Source organism: Jaculus jaculus, chromosome 1, assembly GCF_020740685.1.
Source record: "Jaculus jaculus isolate mJacJac1 chromosome 1, mJacJac1.mat.Y.cur, whole genome shotgun sequence".
In the NCBI taxonomy this organism is placed as follows: domain Eukaryota; kingdom Metazoa; phylum Chordata; class Mammalia; order Rodentia; family Dipodidae; genus Jaculus; species Jaculus jaculus.
In genome coordinates, this window is record NC_059102.1 from 139,141,753 (window position 1) to 139,166,187 (window position 24,435).

Sequence of the window (24,435 nt, forward strand, 5' to 3'; positions counted from 1 at the left end):
TATCAATTAAAATGCTAAATCATAACAAAAATGACATCAACCATCAAGTCACACCATGAGAGTGCTGTGGCTGATACTCCTCCCTTGGCACCATATGATCCAGTCTCACAGTGGTCAATGTGACCTTTGGGAAATGTATATTTAATCTTATAGTTCCACTGGTCTAAGCTCTCTGGTCACTTCCTGACATATGTAGATTAATATTCAAACCCCATAATTTGGGATGTTTTATCTCTAGACACATTTCTCCCACTGGCCTTCATGCCAGCTACTTCACTGTGCTGAACATTCCCTGCCTATGACCTGTTCACTGACATCTCACTGACACTTGTCATTGGTCTTCTAAGATGGCTTGTTGTTTCTGCTCTGCTGTGCAAGCCTCAGTCTGACTATACATATCAATGTTTCACTAAAGTAGTCATCCTCCACAAAAAGTTATTTTGTTTTGGGACAGCAGTTCCTAACACTCTTTACTAGGTTAATGTCTTTCTTTTCTCATGAGACCACAAACTTTGTAAAAGTAGAGACTTGCTCTTATTCATAACTACATGTAAGAATCATGAGCACATGAAATGTATTTGATGATCTATGGAGACACATGGAGTGTTTGTAAGGCTACCTCAGAATTGTCACCGTATCACTGTACAGTGCTCAATCAATCTCTTCTTCTCTTTAGAGCTCAGATTTTAAGAGGTATAAAAGGAAATACAGAGTCATATCTAACCATAGGATTCAATGAAATGAAATTTTACAGTTCTTCTAAGTTCAAGAGATCTGGGTCTAAATCTTGGAACATTATAGGAGGATATAGCAGGGTGGTAAAAGGTTAGGGACACCAGGATTGATCCTTCCCTGTCCCGAAGGTGGAGTATTATCTAGGATTATTTCTTTGCCTTCTATGCATGTCAAATTCTCCATCAGTAAGCTGAAGAGACTGGACCCAGTATGCCTCAATTTTTCATAAGGTATTTAGCCACAAATATTTGTTTAACCCTACAATATGCCAGACACTTAGGAGATGTTAGTGCATAAAATAGATTCGATTTCCACTGTCATCTGTCTCAGTTGGGGAGAGGTCAGTGAGTTAAAAGTGAGGGGTATGAGAGGAGTAGAGGCATATCCCACCAAATTATATCTTCATGAGCTAGAACTGCTATAGCAAAATCATGAAGAAAGTACTGCATACTAACATAGATAGTCTGTTGGAAAGCTCAATGGAAAGAAATAGAGGCAGACAGATAGTAAAAAAGTGATGGCAACATGCATGTCAACAGAATACTGGTCATCTCAGAGGCTATCATAATTCACAGTGTTTGCCTTCACTACTCGACCATCCTTAAGTCCATGCTATCAATTGTCCAAACATTTATCCTTCGAGGGCCCACTTTCAGCCACCTTCTTCTGTCTTATTTAGAGTCATTTTCATTTAGTTAACAAATTTTACTTAGCATCTACCAGTATGGCTATTCCTGTGCCAAATTATGGAATTATGCAGAGATGGAAGCAGAAATGGTGTTCAATCCTAAGGAGCTCAGTGACAAGTGGGAGAGGCAAACAAGCACCAAGGCAATCACTGCAAGAGAACTTGATCAGTGTTATGTAGAGGGAATGTGCGGGACAAGCTGGGCTTGACTTGGATGTCAATATGATACTGAATTGATAGACTGAATTGTCCAATAACTTCCTAGCATCATTCTCCTAAGTGGCTCTGGGCCAAAGTTCTCTTCTGTTTTCATTGATATGAAAACGTGTCAACTGTTCTCATTTGATTTATATGTTTAAAGTGATATGTATGAGTAAACCCACAGCAAGGCAGGGTTCATGCACCATATATATGGAATATCTATTTTTTTTTTCTGAGATGGAAGAAACTACTTATGGATTTGAATTCTCATAGCACTTCCTAGTCCCATGATAAACACTGCTGTTCCATAACACAGTGTTTCTATCTCACTGCTTCCCCAGTATTCTAATTGCTTAGTTATAGCAGTTACCATGATGTCATATATCTGTTTACCAGTTAGCTTCTGCCACTAGGACTGGGAGCTCCTCAAGGGATGGAACTATACCATGTTCTTCCTTTTGCTCTTTATCTATCTCAAGTATGTATATACATACACAGTAAGTATTAAAGACATGTGTATGCATATGTTGTATAAATGGAGAAATGATAGAAAGGAAGTATAGTTTACCACTACCAGCAAATGTCCACCTGTTACTGGACATCATGGAATGTCTTGAGCAGAGGTTTGGCACCTAAGAATCGCTTAAAAAAAAATCAGTGCACAACTGTACCACCATGTCACCTGTTAAGATCACACCACAAAGGACAACAGAGAGATTCAGTAGGAAGAACCTGACTTGGGAGTCAGGATACCTGAAGTTGAACTATGCTGCCCTTTCTCACCCAACTCAACTCATTTTAACAAATTCAAAGTGACATACTTATTCTCAGTTTCTCCACTGATAAGCTGAGCAGATTTGATCAAGGAAGGTTATGATGTCATCCTAGGTTTAGAATTGGGAGAGGTGTGGACAAGATTATGTATCAAGTTTGGTTTGGTAGTCTGCTGAATAAAGTGGCTTAGAAGCACCATAGGGTTTGATTGGCTTTGGTGATAACCAAATCAAATACAACCTTGCCACTCCAGACCCAATCTTCTACTGAGAACTCTATAGTTCAGGCAGCACCATCTCCTACATGCCTTCAAAATTGACTCAGAATTCATCATGGTCCTCCTCAATGGATGACAGTGTGTCACAATTGAACATTTTGGTGTAATATGCCCTAGGCTCTGATTTCCAAAAGAGAACTCCAGAAACATTTTCAACAAAGACAGCATCTTTGCAGTAAATGTTTCTCTTCTAGCAGACAGCTTAAAGGTGGGAAGTGCTCCAGTGGAGATAACAGTGTTCATGTTCAAAAGTTATCACAAATAAAATTACTTTGCTTATCAAAGACATTACTCAGCAAAGATATGTGAAATCTTACAATATTCATTTAAATATCATCCCTCCCTTCTACCACTGCCTTTTCTTTTCCTTCCTTTTTCTATTCCACTCCACAAACATTCCTCTAATATAAGTCCTAACCACTAGGAGCATAGTCCATATTTATTCATTCATACTTCCATCCTTTCATGGAAAAGTCACTGGATACTTATGTTGTTTGAAGTAAAATTGCAAGCCCTCTGCACAAACAGAGCTAAGATGATACTAGTCTGGATTTTAATTCCAGTTCTAATATGAATTAGTTGAGGGTTCCTCAGTGAAGTGTTCTAAACCTGTTCCAAAACGTACACAGCACAGTGCCAGCATATAGTAAGCACTCATTAGAAACAGACTGCTTTTGTTATAATCACTGCCTCTGAGAATGCATATTCTCCCCTAAGGGCACAAAAGCAGTGAACAGAAGATACCAGATCCTTAGGTCACTACAAAGTCTCAACAAGATCAGGGAAAGTAGACCAGAAAGCCCCTCTATCAAGAAGGAAGGAAATGGACACAGATCCAACTGACAGATGAAACTATCGGGACACTACAGTACAAAGGAAGATACAGTGGTGATGTGCATAGAAAGTAAAGTTTTAGGATTGTGTGTTTCATTACAGACACAAAACAAATGTTTTGCAAATAGGCCAGGAGCTGGGAAGGAAAGACCAAGGCCAAAATGTGGCTTGAATTAGACAGGCCACAATATGAGCTGAGGGGCCTTCAAATAACTAACTGCTCTCCTTCTCTCTATGTTTTGGAAGGCCAGATTTCTTTTCCCTTCTGACTTCTTTGCTCAAGGGGAAATGGAATTAAGCACTGTGTAATGTTTCTGATTGTGACGCACACAACAGGTCACATGCTTTGGTTACGTAATGCCACATGCCTGAGGTTCCTTGAGCTCTTTCTCCCAGAATCATCAGATATGCAGCTGCATAAATGATCTATCCATTTATCTATTCATCAAATAAAAAGATATTTACATCCTTTACATGCCAGACACTGTGACAGGCAATGAAGAAGTTGAAATGGATAAAATCCTGATGTATACAAATTAAATGTTCTAAAGAATGCCAGGTATTTTTAACGTAAGTGTGAAGAATGGAATGTGTTGAGGTGGAGAAGAGAGGTAAAGAATGAGTTATACTCATTGGAAGAAATCTGGGGTCAAGAAGAAAGGAGCCTTTAGCAGAATCTTGGAGAGTCTTTAAGTATTATATAAACTAATGTATAGGAATATAGGAGATATGACAAATAAAGAAGGTGGTATTTCAACAAACTTCAAATAGTTCAGATGCTATTAAAGATTCTTTAACTGGGAGCAATAGAGTCAGATCTATATTAAAAAAAAAAATCAAAACAAAAACATTTGGCCAGGCATGGTGGCACACACCTTTAATCCCAGCCCTCAGAGAGGCAGAGGTAGGAGGATCACTGAGAGTTTGAGGCCACCCTGAGACTACATAGTGAATTCCAGGTCAGCCTAGGCCAGAGTGAGACCCTACCTCGAAAAACCAAATAAAAAAAAAACCAAAAACCAACCAAACAAAAAAACATTTGGCCATTCACTGTTAGAGGATAAGTTAGAGGGATTACAGGGATTGAAGCTCAAAGAAAAGGACATTTCAGTACAAAAATAGGCATAGAACATGAAGAGGACCCAGGCAAGAATAGGTTGCCAATCAACATGTTAAGAAAGCAGGAGGGCTGGTAACTGAGTAGACACAATAGATGATGTAGCAGGAACTGGTTAATACCAGTCAGGGTAAGAACACAGGAATCCTGGAGGGAAGATGATTCTGTTAACTTTGTAGTGTTAACTTTGACAGTTCCAGCTGATGCATAGTTCCATGGGTCTGGAGTCCAGTAGAGTTTGGAGAGGCATAGAACTCATTTAGTACACCTTGCTCTGGCTGAACACTTAGAAGACAGAATATCGTCCCAGCATGGTTGTTGACATGCACAAGCCACGTCCCTCACTATTCCTTTTTTTATTTTTCGAGGTGGGGTCTTACTCTAATCCAAGCTGGCCTGGAATTCACTATATATTCTCAGGCTGGCCTCGAACTCACAGCAATCCTTCTACCTCTGCCTGCCAAGGGCTGGCATTAAAGATGTGTGCCACCATGCCCAGCTATTCCTCACCAATGACATGAATAGCTTAGATGAGTACTTCTTGGTGTTATGTGACTGGATTCTTTCAATTTTGCCTTGCCTTATAAGACTGAATGTATTCATGCCTTATGTTTGCTACTGTGAACTTTGACTTATTTAGAAGAGTGCCATCTTACTCCAGATTGTGGGTTATCATTACCTTCCCTATCACCTCTGTATCCTCTGTAGATCAAATGTCTCCAAACTTGTTCAGAGTGATAGTCCTTACTGTCAAAGCATATTTGGTCACATCCTGTCCAGCTACCTTTCCTGTTCATACATCAGTAAGAATTAAGGGAAGGTGGGTATAGAGCAGACATAAGAGCAACTTGTTGTCTGCCAGGGTGATCATTGCAGACTGACCATCAGTTTCTTGAAGGCAAAAAGCTGAACCATGACTTTGCTTTGGTTTCATGCTCCCTCTACCTGAATTCATAGACTTCCAGACCTGTGGCTCTGTGACTGTCTACTGCACAGATTCCTTGTCAGAATGAGCTTGAACAGGAAACCTAAATAGATTCACTGAAGTGTAAACACACACACACACACACACACACACACACACATATACACACACTCACACATTTTCCTTTTTTTTTATTTATTTATTTATTTATTTCAGAGTGACAGACACAGAGAGAAAGACAGATAGAGGGAGAGAGAGAGAATGGGCGTGCCAGGGCTTCCAGCCTCTGCAAACGAACTCCAGACGCGTGCGCCCCCTTGTGCATCTGGCTAACGTGGGACCTGGGGAACCGAGCCTCGAACCGGGGTCCTTAGGCTTCACAGGCAAGCGCTTAACCGCTAAGCCATCTCTCCAGCCCACATTTTCCTTTTTTAAAAACTAAGTGGACTAAGTAAAAATGTTGGAAATGAGAAGAAGGAGTAGGGGGAAGAGGCAGAGGAGGAGGAAGCAAGCTACATTTCAGAAATGATGGCACTGATGACTCTGGAGGAACACATGACAAAAAGTGGCTACAGACCTTGGAGTGTCAGTATTTTAGTTCAAAAATAATCTGGTTTGAACATAAATTACACTAACATGTCAGCGACTTTCTGTGGTATCCAAGAACTGCCTAGAATAGACTTTGTATTCTAAAACCAGTTGTGAATTTTGAGAACTCTAGCCTAGTAAGTGGTTACTAGGAAAGTCAGTGAAGAAGGACGTTTTGGTTTTGTTTGTTTGTTTTTCTGGTAGGGGAGATTTACAGCAACTAAAATTGTTTCTGTTATTAATTGAGTTGGCTTTCAGCTATTAGGAAGCACTACCGTTCTCCAAATAAAATCTTCAGTCTTTGACTAAAATTCGACCACTGGTATTTTGGTTTGTAATACAAAAGTGTGTGGGTAATCAAAGTGTGCATGTTAAAGGAAATGTAACATTTAGTGGTGTGGGTCAATGGCACCTCAACAATATATCTTATTTATTTATTTTTCTCAGAATAAGTATTGTTCTGAGTAGGAGATAGAAAGTGACATGTGAGGGCATTTTGCCCCTGAGGGTGACAGGCCCAAGCACCACCTAGTGGAGGAAAATGAGCCAAAAGAAGAAGAAAACCTGAGAAATTACCCATTTCCCTATTTTCCTTTAGGCAGAGTTGCTTAGTGTTACAGAATTCTGAAAGGTCTCTGATAGTAGGGTGTCCAGGGTCAAGGTAGATAAGCCTATAATACCTGCATAGTTTAGAGGAAAGTATGGCTCAGTGAGAGAAAGAGATTGGCCCAAGTTACACAACATACTCATGACAGCCTAGGATTAAAATTGACATCTGCTCTTTCATAGAAGCCTGCCTTTCCTTCTCTAGCCTTCAGGTCCACTCTTCCACCTCTTCCAGTGATAGCTGTTATTCTATTTCATTCTTGTTCCTTCCATACCCCACCCAAAAATACTTTTATTTTATCTGCATAAACATTCAATAAGCATTATGTCATATATCTGCTTACTTGTTCATGGGTTGTCTACTTCTCTATGCAATAAAGGGAACTTAAAAGCCCTGAAGGTAGAGATAGTTTGCAGTACCTAAAAATCTATCCAGCACTTAGAGGGAACTCACAAAAAATACTTGTTGAACATTTGCATAAGAAATGGAAAAATTTTTAATTGGTTCCTTATTTTTATCTGAATTTCTTAGATTTTCTATTTTGAGAACATAGTGCTTTTGTAAAATAAAGCAAACAATGCTTGTTTGTTTTTAGTTTAGGGGTGCTTTTTGTTTATCTTCATGTTAATATGGCAATAAATCCTTTCTGAGTGGCAAAGGAGTGAAAGGGAATTCCTAGTTTTGCCAATGGAGCTAAGCATATCTAACTCCCAGGGTTATTGAAAGGATTAGAAATGATATGTGGTAAGGACTGGGCACAAAAATGCCAATGTGAGCTTAGGTTGACTGGGTTATCCATCATCTATATTCCATTAATAAGCATTTTCCTTAATGACACCCCATCAGTTTTTGAAATAAGCCAGGCAGAAGTAGCTGGTTTTATGGGTGGGGAGTGAAGACTGGAGATACTCAGTAACCTCCTCTGACTGACAGGTGTGAATCAAGAAATCAAATCCAAGCAGTCTTACTGCTGAGGCCCATGAGCAACCATTGCAAAATGTTTCCTCAGTAAATTTATGGTGCTTCCCACAGCTCTCGAAGGTTCTAGAGGAAGCTTGAAGGCTCCTGGGGCAGTTAGAGACGGAATGTAGTAGGAGTCAAAAATGAGAGCTAGGGCCATGCACAAACCTAAAGATGTGAACACTGTTATATTTTAGAAGGTTCCAGTGACTATAAGGTCTGGGATTCTAATGAGTATGCTGCATACTATGCTGTAGAGATACAAATGGACATTCTTTTTTAAAATTTTTTTTGTTTATTTTTATTTATTTGACAGTGACAGACTGAGAGAGGAAGAGGCAGATAGACAGAGAGAGAATGGGCATGTTAGGGCCTCTAGCCACTGCAAAGGAACTCCAGACGCGTGCGCCCCCTTGTGCGTCTGGCTGACGTGGGTCCTGGAGAATCGAGCCTTGAACTGTGGTCCTTAGGCTTCACAGGCAAGCACTTAACCGCTAAGCCATCTCTCCAGCCCCAAATGGACATTCTTATGCTGAAGCTTTTTGACTTGCAAGACTCCCTTGTCCACTTTTGCACACCTCTCTTGTGTCCCTCCACTTTTCTTCCCTGAAGCTGTCCCCAGCAGGCCACTTTAACCTTGGTTGGCAAGGGAAGGACAGAGAGGGCTTCTCTTGTCTGAAGTCTAGACTGTTTTGAGTTCTGTGTTAGCTGGGGAGAGTCCCCACCCTCTCTAAGTCTCATAGGCAAAAACATCAGAATACATAATAAACAAATTCTGAGCTGTCCCTGTCTTTGGCTCTCAGGTACTTTTAATTTTTTCCATTGCTTATTATGGAATTTTTCAATCATATACAAAAGCACGGACCAGAACATATTAAAACCCCAATTCGCCATAACTTTATTTCCACAATTGTAATCACTGTATCAATCATCTTTTGCCTTACTCGTTCTCACCCCTAAACTCTCAGTTGTTTTCTAGATTTTTTAAAATGAACAAATAGTCATAATTTAACCAGCATATGCTTCAGCATGCAACTTAAATAAATTAGAATCCTTTACAAAGATGTGATGACAATGCCATAAACACATCTAACAAAATCACAATTCCTTACTGTCAATCTCTGTTCACTCAAACTATTTATGAACAAGGAATGTATTCTTTCAAAGAAAATCTTGTAGAAATGCACAATTTAGGCAGAGAAATGTGCAAAGAAGGTGGGGAGGCAGGATACTGGCCTCTATTCTCTCTTCAGAGGTATCCTGACATTTCAGGGGCATAGTGTAAAGTTCTTATGCCACCTCAGCCAGTCCTTTGCTTCCTGAGAACTGTGGTCCAGAACAGAGCCATAAGCTGTCAAGGTCATACAGCTGTAAGTAGCAGAGTTCAGCAGACTTGTAAAGCCCCAACATCAAAGGATTCCAGTGAGGTCATGGGCATGAGAAGTTTTGCTAACTGGATCACTATCTATCCTCCACAGTATGAATTATGATAATAAAGCCTGCTTTCTAAGAATGACCTTGAAGGCAAAAATCCTTCACAAATCTCACCTTCTACCTCCTTCTGCCCATGTTGACATTTGCCCTGGAGCTGAGCTCAGCTGGGAGCTTCTCCTGCCATAATCTCACCAGGTCCCCGTGACAACTGTGAGATAGAAATATTAAGTGTAACCACATCCAAATCTCTACCACTATCCCAGCTCCCAAATACACTGCTCAAGTATGACCCCCTGATTCTCAGTTCCAGGGATTCAACAAACAGAAGGCCCAAACTTGCAAGTCAATTCTCAGTTACTGATGCCAGAATCCCAGTGGCTGCATTGAGTTCTGAAGCAGTATTTGAGAAAGACAAGGGACCTTGGAGGGGTAGCGAAACTCTCCCAAAGCTGCAGTTGGTGAGGGGAGAAGTAAATGCACGTTGGCCTCATATGCTATTTTGCCACAAGTAGGCAAGGCGCGACCCGAACAGTCCATAAGAATTCTACCTGGGAAAATGGGTAGGAGTCTTTTTATTCCTCATAGGATCTGGAACAAGTGCTGGTTTCAATGTGACTGCAGTCTTTAAAAAATTCTTTCATATTTTATTTATTTATTTACAAGGAGGAATTGGGTGGAAAGGGTGGGAGGGGTTGAGATAGAAAAAAGAGAGAGAGAGAGAGAATGAATATGGGCATGTCTGAACCTCTTGTCTTGTCTTTGCAAAGAAAATCTAGATAGATGCAACACTTTGTGTGCATCTGGCTTTACATGGAAACTGGGGAATTGAACCCAGGCCAGTAGAGTTTTCAACCTTTATCCACCGATCCATCTCCTCAGCCCAGTAAGGGGCTTTAAAATAACAGGAGAATACACTTTCCCATAAAGTTGCCCAGGAGAATGTTGTGCATGCCCCATATCTTCCCTTTGTATATCCTGATTCCAATACTCTGAGAACTTCATTTCAATGTGAGCCCATGCCGGCACAGCTCTACCCTAAAGGAGATATCAGAAAGAGAAGGCACAGCTCATCCGAAGGGCTTTGTAAACACACACACACACACACACACACACACACACACACACTCACACACATGCACATGCCATCAGAGCTCTAGTCACCAGAGGCTAGAAGCATGCAGAGGACTCATGTTGGAAGAAGCCTCCTAACTTGTATGTGGTAACTGAGTTGGGATAACTTTGGGATGCAAGGAATGTTGCCTCCTTTGTGTACTTTATTTTACCTACCTGAAAACAGGAGTATATCAGACTATATCCAGAATTCTCCCATTTGTATTCTTTCAGTATTACCTGGGAAGGGTTTGAGAAACACCTGTACCCAGACCAACTACAGGTCCATTAAGAAGGATTCCTGTACTGCAGCATATGCTGATGGATTATCTACCTAATATCTACCCAAATATCTATCATGTATCTACTAGTCTTGCTATGCAGGCTTGGTTATCCTGGAATTTGTTATGTGGACCAGGCTGATCTCAAACTTGCAGCAATCCTCCTGCCTCTGCCTTCCCAGTACCATGTTTGAGGCATGTTCTACCATGTCCAGCTTGCAGGTTGTTTTAAAAGCTGGTGATTTCATACACAGCCAGTGGTGGCAAGTGTTAGATCAAAAGACTTCCCAGGACTTTTTACCATGTGGAAGTCTGGATTGTGGTATTTTTCTCTGTGACACTGGTTCTCAGTTTCCCCACTGCCCACTGAGCTGCTTGATATGGATGTCTGCCAAGTATAGATTTAGGTTGGCCATTTCTGTCCCATACTCATGAGTTCTACATCTTAAGATCAAGGAGCTCCAACTCTTGGTTTTCAGCAGCAAAGATAATCCTATAGGACAAAGAAGAGACCAAATTGAAAAGATTTGCAGCTGAAACCACAGAGGAATTGGGGAGATGAGCAAGAGTGCTGCTTCCATGATGAATGTGATAATCAGCATGAGGGTGAAGGAGACAGACTCTGAGGATACTCAACACCTAATAAAGCAAAGATCCATAGGCTTCTAAGAGCTAATCACTGAAGTACATTTAAAACTTACCTATCATGACTCAGGGAATTTTGTGGAAGAGTAGGCAGAAAGATTATAAAAGCCACAGGCTGAGACAGCATGCCCAAAGGCATTCCCTTGCCCCCCCGCCAAAAAAAAACCTGACTGCTTCTCCAACAATACATAAACCACATTCCCATGAGGGATAACTGCACCTCCATTGAGGAGTGTCCCAACAGAATGGAGTCAGGGTCAAGGGGAAAAAGAGCACCAACACATGATATATCCAATGAAGTATGTTGTTACTACTACTACTACTACTACTACTAATAATAATAATAATGAAATGAATACAAATACAAAAATAAAAGAGCTGAAAAATCCTAATTATTCCCAATGATACAATGAAGATAATATTCCCAATGATTGTTCAATCTAATTGTTCCTTGTCCATTCAAAACATGGCCCCCTAAAGATGCACAACTAAATCTGCCTTTCACAAGACCAAGCTAGCTAACTGGAAGGCAAAATGTATCTACTCATTAAGTCCTGCTACACTTGACTAATTCCCAATTATACCATGAGTTGTGCAAAATATGTTCTATATGTTTATACTATTGAAGTATCCAGGGAGGAAACTGGGAGGTATACTGATAAAATGACAACAAGATTGGCACAGGAAGCTATAGGTGAGAGAAATTCCAAGCCTGATTGGTCTATGATTTGATGTGAAAAGAAAACAGAACTGCTAGTTCAAACCTAAATCTCTACATAAAAGACTCTCCCATCCCTACTCTCTGCTCTCTATAGACATAAGGGCTGGTGCAGGGGTGTAAAAGGGACAGAATATTCTGCAGTAGGATTAAGGATGGGGAAACATTTCACTCCTCTATCATAAAATTCTGCTGAAAGAGTAAAGAGGCACTTGGGATTGCAGAACTCATAAGGGCACTTCACTGCCCATCTGAAGATAATGTGAGGCTTTGGACAAAGATATTTCAACCCTCTGAGAGAAACTACTTTTGTGTGGAGCAGGGGCCACCATGCCCAGGAATGGTTGTGAGAATGAAAGGTATGGATATGAGACAAACTTCAATTATGGCACTTGGCATCTTGCAGGTACCTAGATGAGCAGGTTTCCTTCCTGCTTTTCCATATCCTCAGTCCAGAAATCCAAGGCTGTGATCTTTGTGAATTAAGAGCAACATTTGCTGAGTACCTACCACATTATGAGGCCAGTTCTGAGCAGTTCTCAAGTACAAGTCCACTCCATATACACAGAACTCTATGACAAAGGTGCTCATACCACCTTCACTTTGTTGTATAAGGAAGCTGAAGTCAAAAGGAGCTAGCTAGGTTGCCCAAGGTCACATACCTAGTTAGGGGAAAAATAGCCTGGCTACTAAAACTGAGCTATATTCTAGATCCCAGGTGAGCCCACAGCTGTTGAAGAGAGAGCCATCTTCATATATGAACTTCTTAGGACCAAATCTCAGTCTTTTTTGAGTTGAGTGAGAAGGAAATGAGCTACAGAAAGTAAGGGAAGAGACTCCTGTGAGTAACTGACAAACTTAAGCCATTCCAATATTTAGAACAGAAGGAAAGGGACTGACCAGAAGAGGTACTGTAGGAGACTCTGTCTGAGCTAAAAGTTAGGGTCACTAAGGGAAGGGAAGTAAAAATGCATGGGAGGAGGGATGTTATTTGTGGAGTCAACATTTCACTCATCTAACAGGTCAGAAGAAACTTTAACAAGATTAACTGCTGCTCTGAGCCAATCCATGCAGCAAATTGAGTCTACTGTTGCCTTTCTCTTTATTTCAGACTAGAGGGTTGTGAGGGCATAGCTGTGGATTGTTGGGAATGGGAGGCAGGACAGAGAGTGGATCCTGCCCTGCAAAGTACAAAAACAAAGGAATGTGTCAACCTCCTACCCTCCATACATATTCAAAGCAAAATACAAAAGGGGGCACACATTGCTCTGCAGAAGGGCTGAAGGCCCCTGGTGGGGGCTGTCTATGTAAGGTAAGAGGGAGCAGTGCTTATGAGATATGCTCTCTCAGCCAGGTAGGGGTTACAGCATGCTTGGTCCCCTAGAGATGCGATTAAGTTCCTGCTGCTGAGCACTAGTCATCTCCCCCCCACCCACCTCTCTCTCTCTCTCTCTCTCTCTCTCTCTCTCTCTCTCTTCCCTCCCTCCCTCCCTCCCTCCCCCCCCCCCCGTGTCTCTGTCTCTGTCTCTCGGTCTTTCCTCATTGGGTCAAAGGATGACTGGTGGATAACCTCTGCAGAATTTGATCTCCACACCCTTAAAGGAGTTGCCCCTCCAAGGGGAGGGCCCTCAGGAGAACCCAGAATCTAGGCACCTCTTACCTTTTACTTTGGCTTTGCCTGTACCAGCCCACAGGAATATATACATTTTCTGCCCCTTTCAGAAAAACAAAAGGCATTCTTTCTGTGCTTCAGAAGCACCCAATTCCTTCCCCCTGCCTCTCCTGGAGCCAGTCTGAACCAGTGTCCATGAAGTTTGAATCAGTGCAGAAATAGCATCCTAAACAGGCTGATCTGGGAGCCTACCCGCCTACCAGGAGCGACAAGGCCTGATTGCCAGACGACAGACCCGGTTAACAGCACCGTAAAATTAGACCTTTATGAAACCCAATTGAATCGTGCAAGAGCGTGATGTAAGGCAGGCTGGCCTGACAGCGAGGCAACAGCCTACAGCCTGAAATAGCAGTGTGGTCCCTGCTGAGCAATGACTGCTCTCCAGATAGGTGAGCAGGGATTCCTGCGAAAGTGGTGACGCCCAGCCCAGTCGGAGAAAGCCAGCGGAGGTCAGGCAGCCAACCGGGCACCTGAGGTCATAGCTGCTAGTCTGAGGATGCGCACTGGCATCCTCCTAGGTCCTGTCTCTCCCAGCTCGAACTTAGCAGGGAGCAAGGCGCTGAAAAAGTACTTCTGCAACGCCCCTCGCTTCTGCTTGTTTTCTTTTTAATTCAAGACGAAGCAGGTTCTTTTTAGTTCCAGAGTGTGTACTATGTGCTGGATGCTGCAGAATGAGCTTTGTCTGGCTCACCGCCAGGTGTTTACACACCGCCAAATCTGGCTGGGACTCAACTAGGGGAGGGGGGAAAAATCCAACAGCATTCTCAGGAGAAAAGCTCCTCCTTCCTGGGACTTACACGATAGAGGTGACTACCTATCTCTTTATCTATCATCTATCTATTTATTTACTCTCTTTGTTTTGAGAGCAATGCTATTTGCACACATAAAATGGAGCAGGAATTTTATACAAGCAATAATAACCTAACATCCCTGACCGATTAAAATATGTTACTGCAACAATCCTGGTGTGAGGGTGAAAAGGCGCTCAAGAGAGCGAGAGGAGAGGCCCTCGTTTGAGTTACAGACACATCCGTGGCCATCTCTGGTGGAATCCCAAATGCTGTTGTTACATATGCGAATTTCTACATGCCGCCCTCACGATCTGCACAACCCCGGACTCTCCTCTGGAGACGGAACCTCTCCGCATCTCTGGGACCTCCTGTGGGTGCAGACTAGGAAAGCCCAGAGCTTCTCCAAGCAGTGCTTCTCCCCCTTGCTTTGGCTGACTAACCAGCGCGCACCGCAGTCCTGAATGGTCTCTGGCGTCCTTGTTATTCTGAATCATGGCTCCTAGTTGTGACTAGGGTTTGGGAGCTAAAACTGAATGAGCTCCCTATCCCTCTCCTTTCCTGGGAGAAAGGGGGAAAAAAATGCAAGAGATGACGTCATGCGCGTGTGTGTCTGTGTGTGTGTGTGTGTTGGGGGGAGTCTTTCTAGCTCTCCTGAGCCGAATGGCTGGAAAGTGGAGGCTCTGAGGCGACATCTGATTGGCAAGGCAGCAGAGTTTGGGTTCCCTGGTGTGGACTCGGTGTAAACAGAAGAGTCAGCGCAGCGTTGGAGAAAGTCAGCTCAAGGGAGAATGGAAGCAGAAGCCGGGAGAGCTCGGAGCGTTCGCTGTACGAGCAGCAGACTGACTGCCGGAGAGCTCGCGCGTGTGCAAGGGGTGGGGGCAGACGCCGCCGCCTCCGCCGGCTCCTGGCTGCCACGGAGGGGGAACCCCCGCTCTCCCGCTAGAAGTCCCAGGACAGGGCAGGCTTGTTTGTGCAGGAAGGGAATCTCCCAGACAGAAGAGGCAAAACTTTCCTTCTCTCCTCCAGCGCAGACCCCGCCCTATCACCCCTCCGCTTTATTAAAGGCACTTATTTCCACGGACTCATTTAGAGGGAAAATGAACGTTGAAGCATTTGTAGGGTTTGCAAGCCTCGCAGAGTGTCCGGTTTCACTATGGGCTTTGCCGTAGAACAGCGAAGGGGAGAGAGGGAGCGCGGGTAGGGAGAACTTTAATTCATTACGGGCTCATAAAGGTTCCCCAAAAGAAAAGCGTCCCATTTCGCAGCCGGGTCTGGGGAAGGCTGGCGGAGTGTACGCTAGGAAAGAGATGTCTCGTCCCAGCCTATTGGAATGACAGGACAGAGGCTTTAAAAGCAAAGACAGGATGACAGTGTGGGTGGCTTTGGTGGTGATGGTTTCTTTCTGTCTCTGTCTCTCTCTGTCTCTTTCTCTGTCTCTCTTTTCTCCCCCCCCCCCCATCTGTCTGTCTGTCTGTCTGTCTGTGTGTCTGTGTGTTGGGGGTGAGGGGTGAATCCCAGAGGCAGGCTACAAGCAGAGAGCAACTTTGGGGCACTTGGACACTTGGAGGACTCCTAAGTCTAGCGATCACAACAACCTTGTTCCCGCGGACTTTCAGGGTAAAGGGTGCCAAATGAAGAGGGATTAACTCCACCAGAAATCAACTCTCCCCTAGCCTCCTTTCACATTTAATAATCCAATTGGGTCATCTTCCCTTCCCTCCCCAACGGAGAATGTGTGTGTGAGAGAGAGAGAGAGGAGGGGGGAGGGAGAGAGAGAGGAGAGAGAGAGGCACAGAGAGAACCGCTTAGGAGCTCTGGATTCCCAGAAGGACTAGTCCTCCTTGTCCCAGAGTCCGTGGCCAAGCTGAGAGTTCCCCAGGCAGCTACCGGGAGGTCCAGGGAATGATGCCTTCCGGGGCGCCCATTCCACAGATGGGGCAAAGTGAGGCTCGCAGTTCGCCCCAATCATCCCGGGGACTGTTTTACCCAGCGGTCCTCGCAGACATACCCGCGAACCTCCTCCCTACCACACTCCCACCCTCAACCCCTACCCGCCGGCCACCCATCCGCTGCCAGACACCCACCCTTGGGGATGGGTGCAGGACCCACCGAGCGCCCTCGCCTACCTGTGATCACTGCGGGAGACCTCTGTCCCCCCTCGGCCCGTAGCCACACTTGCAGCGTGAACGCGTCCCGGGGCAGCTCCTGGTCGGCCCGGAGGCGCAGCTGCTCCCCTCGCCCGCTGAAATAGAGCGCCCGGCGGCGGCCCGGCGGGCTCGGCTGGTCGGCGGCGCCCCTTGCTTCGCGCTGCTGCCGCCGCCGCCGGGGGACGCGCACGGCTTCCCAGGCACCGCCCGGAGGAGGAGGCGGCGGCGGCGGCGGCGGAGAGGCGCGGCGACCGCGGGCCGCCCGGGTGGCGCAGGTGGCCGGGCCGGCGGCGGCGGCGGCGGTGCGCGGGGGACGGACGGCCCGCGGGTCTCTCCGGGCCCGGCGGGGGCGCTCGGCCAGCCCGCAGCCCAGCGCGGCGCTCAGCAGCCCCAGGCGCAGCACCCAACTCCAGAGCCGCATGTCCGACGGTCCCCCCGCCCCCCCCCTGCGCCCCTGCACCACCGCCCGGAGCTGCCAGCTTTGGGAGCCCCGGCGGGCGCCTCGACTTTCTTCCCTTCTTCACCCTTCTTGGACGAGCCCCCCCCCTTTCCACTTGCTTTTTTTTTTTTTTTTACCCCTTCTCTTTTCTTTCTCGCTTTCCTCCTCAAGGTGTGTGCTCCACTCCCCCCACCTTTGAAAAATACAGACCAACTCCTCCTGGTTGGCAATTAATGTCTCTCTCGCTCCTTATCTGCCTTTTTTTTTCACGTCCCCCCCCCCAACAGCTGGGTCCCTTCCTTCCTTGTTTTATTTCATTTTATTTTATATGATTTCTCGATCTTTCAAAAAAAAAAATCTCCTGTGAAACACCGATCCGCTGAATTCCCTCCCCCCTCAAAGATGCTCTAATTTATTTATTTTTTTGCGTCCTTTATAACACAAGCCACAGCCCCCTTTCCCCCGTCCCCCCTCCCCTCCCTCCTTCTTCACAAAATGAAAGGAAAGAGGGGGGAAGAAACCCCTCAGAAGATGAGTAAACAAGCGAGTGCTAATCTGCTCCCGAGCGCTCCACCTTCCCAATTGAATGAGTCCCTGTTCAAACTGCGGGGATCGCGAGGAACCGATCAGTGAGAGAGGCCGAACTACCCAGCCGGCCGCCACTCTGCCTTCGCCCCGCTCCTTCACTCCCGCTTCTCCACCCCCCTCTTTTTTTTTTTTTTTTTAAGACAATCTTAAAGTAACAATTTAATGAAATTCTGTACACACCCCCTTACGGTCCTCCCTGCTCTCCTCATTCCAGCTCAAAACACACATTCCTGTTTTTGTTTTGTTTTGCTTGCTTTTTTTTTTCTTCTTCATCCCCGCCTCTCCTTTTTTTTTTTCCTTTTTCTGTTTTTCTTTCTTTCTTTTTTTTTTTTCTTTCCTCTTCATGGCAGGAAAAAGAAAATCTATGTTTTCTCTCAAGAGCCCCTGTGCACTTTGCTGGTAAACCTCATCCTTTTCCACAACACAGAAAGACTCTTAGAACTTGATTCTTGGATTGTTTTTGATAGTCACGCGTCGTCAGTCTGTTTCTCTCACTTTCCTTCTTTTTCTCACTTATTCTCTCTTCTCTTTCCCCCTCCTCTCCATTCCTCTAGCTCTTCCGTTCCCTTTCTCTTGCCTTCCCTATGGTTTCAGCTTTTCTCCTATCCTTTCCTCAATAGCCTTAAAGTTATGTAATGATGAGAGGCCCCCTCTTCCCAGAGACCCCTTGCTGCCAGCTGCTGGCTCCAGAAGCCCAGAGGTTGTTTGCAAAATCCTCAAGGAATCATCGGAAAACAAAAGAAAAGAGGCATTTTCCAGGACATCTGCCCTTTAGAAACTGCACACCCAGCAACGCTGAGTCTGATTTCTCCCCAAATACTCTTAAATATTCTCATCACTGTTGGAAATTTTTTTTATCTTATATAAACATGAAATATATAGACTTTCTTTAATTTAGCCTAAGAAATTCAGGCTTTCTGACCTTGTCCAAGTCACAGGTAAGAAGCTTCACCTTTAGATGTGTTTTCAACTGGGATATACATGCAGTATATATATATATATTTTTTTTTTCCCTCCCTCTTTATAGAACTCAAAAGCTCCCCCTTATGGCAAAACAGTTATTTTCCCCTCCAAGTGTTTAATAAGTTCAAATGATTTAGCAGTGGTGGATTATAGTTACCAGCCTGTGCAACTAATGTAATGATGAAATATGTCTTGAAGAATGGATAGTGAACCCAAAACCTGAGGGGAAGTTGATGTCAGGAACTTACGACTTTCTTCCTGGTGGTGTCCACAGAGCTGTTCCAGATCCCTCCTGGAGGTTGGGATGTCACTACATGCTTCAGGGAAGGACAACACTGGTGGCGAACACATCCTGATAGGAGTACAAAGATTTGTAAGATGGGCAGTGGCTCAGACCCTTCATGAAATCTGGAAAGTGGAAAGCTGGGGCTGCAGTGCTATCTGTCAAGGGGGTAGCCCACTTTCACATATTCCTGGTGAGCAGAGAACTTGCCATGTAGTTTTATGCCAAGAGTGTTTGGTTTCAGTTTCTCCAGTTATAAAATCCAAATGGCACTATTTACTAAAGGTACTTTTACAGAGTGGTTGGAAACAGAGATTTCGTGTGTGTAGTAGTGTGGATGAGGAGCATGCCTAGGCAGATGTCTCATTTTCTTCAACTCTAAGTCACTAGGCAAGTCAGGAGAAAGCTGGGATGAACTACATCAGCTCTGTGACAAAAGTCCCTCTTCCTTCCCAGTGGGATATGGCCAAGGTCCACTGTGGATTTGGAAACTATCTCCCCAGGGTGTAGCAGTTTTGAATATTCATGGATGTTTGGAATTCTATCAACTTTATTTCCAATAAAGAAATTTACTTACATATAATGGAGTCTTTTTTATTTGCTTATGTTTAAGATAATACTTTATCATGGGTTTCTATCTCTATTTCTCTCCATTTAGTATCTTCTGGAGTTGTATCCACTCTTTGTGGCATCATTTTGTCCTGTTATTAAATATCTTATTTATTTATTTATTTATTCATTTACTGTAGAGAGAGTGAGGGACAGAAAGAGACAGAGAGACAATGGACACATCAAAGCCTCTAGTCACTGCAAACAAACTTCAGAAGCATGTGCTACCATGTGCATATGGCTTACATGGGTACTGGGAAAATGAACCTGGGTCCAAAGGGTTCACAGACAAATCCCTTAACTGCTCAGCCATCTCTCACCAGTCCACATTTTGTCCCCACCCCCCCTTTATAGCACTAGGTATTGAATCCAGTACCTCAATTACACACAATAGCTATTCCATCACTCTGCTACTGAACTACATCCTCAGCTCTTTGTACTTCTGATTTTGAGGTGGGGTTTCACTGAGTTGCCTGGGCTGTCCTTGAACTTGTTACTTGACTACCTAAAGCTCTGAAGCAGCTAAAATTATAGGTCTGTCCCACAAGGCCCTGTGTATTTGCTCTTCCTTCACAATTTACATTAGAAATGCCATCAGGTAACAGGACAGTCAGGAAAGTAGAACAAGATTGTCACCTGTGTGAGAGCTTTGGATGCCATTTTTCTTTCAGGAGAAATGCAAGGACAGGAGCCAAATATTCCTAATGTTACTTCTTAGTCTAAAATATAATGGGAGCCCCATTCCTGTGATAACAGTTCTCATCTAACCATCCCATACTGCCTCATGCCCTGACCCAAAGTCCTCAGGGGTTCTCTTAAGTTTTCGGTGACCTTGGCTCCTGAAATTTCATTCACTCTATCCCTTATTGCTTAAGATATACTCCTTCAGCATTTATTTTACTTGGTAATAATGGAAAGCAATACAGGTTACTAAAGAGTTTTACTAAAAGTTAAGAGAGAGACAGCAAAGTAGAACCTTAAAGACTGGGAGGGATTTGAATTTGTATGGGTGGCTCAAAGTACATATTTCAAAGTCACCATGACCTGGGTCCCTATGACCATGAGCAAGTTGCTTCATTTTTCTGAGTCTCAGTGACCTTGCCATGATATTGTCATGAGGATTAAATTACCATGTTATGTGACATTCTATGTGATCAGTAAATGTATATCCTTCTTGTTTTAAGTGGGTCTAAATTTAATGGCCTACTGTGTTTCTTTGATATCATTCCTTTAGAGCAAATACCTTATCTATGTTTTACTTCCATACAGATAAATTGTTTCTGTCTCAGAATTCCTAGGTCCAACATTGTCTGTCTGGTAGAACCTGGAACTAAATGTGATAGTATCTTGCATTGTTCTTGATGTCCTATTTATATCTTCCTGCCAAGATTAGAATGTTTAAAGGCAAGGATTTCCAAGGATCATTTCCTCACCTGCTCAAAGAACCTTCACTATGACATAGACCCCACCAGCCTGAAGGGCTCCCTCCTCTGGGCTCTCATAGAACTCCCACTGAACTTCTAACAGCATGTGGCCAGGTAACTTACTATCCTTCATTACCTATTTACTCTGAACTTTCTGTCTCAAGGAGGTATTAATATGTTCTTCACCATATACCCAGCTCAGTGCTTTGTATACACCTACTGATCCTATCCCAATGTTGAATGTGTGTGTATGTGTGTGTGTTTTCTCCTGTAGTGTAAATCATGATGCTATAAAACACACTAGGTTCTCAGTGCATACTTAATGTTATTTAACTACTGCGTTTTCCCAGTTCTTGGTGTTAGTGATAGATCAATGGACATCCTGTCAGGTCCTAAGGGAAGTTCACTGGTGCTCAAGTGAAAGTCACTGGTAAGTATAGAGACTTTGGAGTAGAATCAACTGGATCCAAATCTTGGCTAAGTAATGATTCTAATAAAAATTTACCTTTATTTAGCATGCAATAAATTTTGTGTAAGTGCCTGTTTTCAGAACAGACCCAGTAATCATTATAACAGGCCTGCAGAGATTGATCTTCTAGAAGATAGAAGGAAACAGAATCAGATTAGCTATATAGTAGAGAAGGCAGTGAATCTAGATGTAATACTATATAGCACCTTAAAAGACTAGGAAAAGTCAGGTCTTTTGTATCACATTTGTCATTTTTATGGGTTCCATAGGGTGATCTGGGAGATCAGGTAGGACAATGGCTGTCATATTACACTATGACATGACTTGGCACATTAGTGAGTGTTGGGTAAACATTAGCTTCTTTACTTCTCCTCAACAGTAGATTATTTGTATTCATGTAACATGTAAACTAGACCTGATGATTTTGATAATAGTACCAGCAATAATAATGACTCTCCAATACAGATTGCCCACTGTGTATCTCTTAGTAATAATAATTTTATAAATTGACTACTAGGTTTTTCACTTTTCACATAATTAAGAGGTAGCTTTGAATTCAGTTTTATCTTAATTACTCAGCAGTTTACTGTCATTCTGGTATTTTTTTAATGATGTTAAAAATAAAATTTTAGCCCAGAGTACTTTTAAAAGTTTCCACAATCCTCCTGTCAAAATAAAACACATTATTTAATAATTGCTGATCTGAGTCCTGGGTCACAAAGCAAGAGAGCCAGTGGACACAATGTTTTCCCAAGGCAGAAGTAGAAATTAAGTGAGAAGTTTGCATTGTCTGGAAGTGGAACTAGAAAGATCACTGCATTTCCTTTTGAAATTTTTGAACCTATTTCATTCAGGAGTGAGTAACTTTATAATAAGCTAATTTCTCTATTGGTCTTTCTTCAAGCTTACACCTAGGAAGCTTAACCAGAAAATTCAGATTATAGCCTTAAGAATACCTTTTATCTTACGTACCTAGAACATTCCTTTCTTTCTCTTTCTCCTCTTTCTCTCCTTTGTTTCTTTCTTCTTTCCTTCCTTCCTTTCTTCCCTCTCTTACTCCCTTCCTCTCCCTCCCTCTCTCCTTCCCTCCTTCCTTCCTTCCTCTCCTTTCTTTCATATGTGTGTAGCACACATGCAGATAAGTATTAGTATCTGTATGTATGTGCACACTTCATGTGTGTGTAGCACACATGCAGATAAGTATGAGTATCTGTATGTGTGTGCACACTTGCATATGGAGGCCAGAAGTCAATGTCAGGCCTCTTCCAAATATCACTATATATATTACCTTTTAAGACAGAGTTTCTCACTACATCTGAAGCTCATGGACTTGGGTAACCTTTATGGATCCTCCTGTCTTCACCTTCTTAGCACCAGGATTACAGGAATTTGTCATAATGCCTTGCTTTTACATGGGTGCTGGGGATTTGAACTCAGGTCCTCACATACTTATGCAGCAGACACTTTAACTACTGAGCCCTGTCCCATTCTCAAGAATGTTTATTTTTTTCCTAGAATGACATTCTAGTTGAGGATAGACTTATGATTAAATGGCATTGCTGTACTTTTGCATTTGTCAAACTTATCATTTTTTTATATTTTTTGTTCATTTTTTTAAAATTTTATTTATTTGAGAGCGACAGACACAGGGAGAAAGACAGATAGAGGGAGAGAGAGAGGATGGGCACGCCAGGGCTTCCAGCCACTGCAAATGAACTCCAGACGCATGCGCCCCCTTGTGCATCTGGCTAACGTGGGACCTGGGGAACCGAGCCTCGAACCTGGGTCCTCAGGCTTCACAGGCAAGCGCTTAACTGCTAAGCCATCTCTCCAGCCCTCAAACTTATCATTTTTGACATAGGTCTGTGTTAGCTAGTGGTCAAGGTGGTGGACAAGATGATTATCATTTTTTTTTTTTGTCCCATAGCTTATAGTTTTTGTCTCTGAGTAATAATAATTAACTCTAATTCATGATGAAAAACTGTCCTGATTGGTTACATGTATTGGTCCATCTAACCCTCAGAACCCTAATCTGTGGTTTGTTGTTCTTGTCATTGTGCAAATGTAAGAATTAAGCTTAAAACAATGGGAATCAAAAGAAGTTCGTTAGATTCCATGACCCATTTGAATCTGGATCTTTCTCACTTCAAAGTTCACATTCTTAACTTCTTGTCTGGCCTACTTCTAATCCACTGTTAATCTTTCAATTGTTTAGAGCTGGAAACAGAAAAGTATCTCCAAAATCTAGAAGAGGAAGCTTTGTAAGAAATCAGAAATAGGCAGTGGTAGGTGTTTTCTTCTTTGTGGTACATTTGGCCTTTGTTGACCAGCAAACAAAATGTTTGATAACCGCTGTCTGTTCAATTCCAGTACAAACCTATCTATCTTATGGCTTCCTCAAGAAGTCTTAAGTCACCTAATGTACAATGCTTTCAACGCTTTCCTTCTTTCTTCCTTCCTTCCTTCCTTCCTTCCTTCCTTCCTTCCTTCCTTCCTTCCTTCCTTCCTTCTTTTCTTTCTTTCTTTCTTTCTTTCTTTCTTTCTTTCTTTCTTTCTTTCTTTCTTTCTTTCTTTCTTTCTTTTCTTCCTTCCCTCCTTCATTTCTTCCCTCCCTCCTTCCCTCCTTTACTTCCTTACTCCTTCTATCCCTCTCTCTCTTCCTCTTTCTTATTTCTCTTTTTCTTTCTTTTCACTCAGAAATTGCAGAATCCCTGTCCAACTGGCCTCTGTTTATGTCAACTGGCATTGAAGGCATGAAATTAATTCATGTTTCGTGAAGACTTTTCCATGGGGGATTAATCCAACTATGCTTTCTGATGACCTCCATGTACATCAATTAAGAATACCATGCCTTGTGCTGGAGGGATGGCTTAGCAGGTATGCCGTTCTCCTGCAATGCCAAAGGACCATGGTTCAATTCTACATGACTCACATTAGCCAGATGCACAAGGGGGCACATGTGTCTGGAGTTCATTTGCAGTGGCTGGAGGCCCTGGAGTGCCCATTCTCTCCCTCTCTCCCTCTTTCTCTGTAAATTGAATAAATAAATAAAATAAGATATAAAAAAAGAATGCCATGACTTGTTAGCACTTTTCCCATGCCACCCATGGGTAGAACTCTTATTCTTACTACTCGGTTACATTGGTTTGACTTTGA

General features: G+C 43.2%; 1 protein-coding gene across 3 annotated transcripts in view; it reads right to left on the minus strand.

Moving 5' to 3' along the window:
• The window catches only part of Pappa (pappalysin 1), a 250,351-nt gene extending 233,426 nt beyond the window's left edge, over positions 1–16,925 (minus strand). For 2 of the 3 annotated variants that reach the window (XM_004662682.2, XR_006637197.1), the window contains exon 1: positions 16,484–16,925. In XM_004662682.2, the coding sequence (XP_004662739.2) occupies positions 16,484–16,925 (442 nt within the window). The remainder of the gene's footprint in view (positions 1–16,483) is intronic. The other variant, XM_045150186.1, reaches the window with a different exon arrangement.
• Between the last annotated feature and the right edge of the window lie 7,510 nt (positions 16,926–24,435).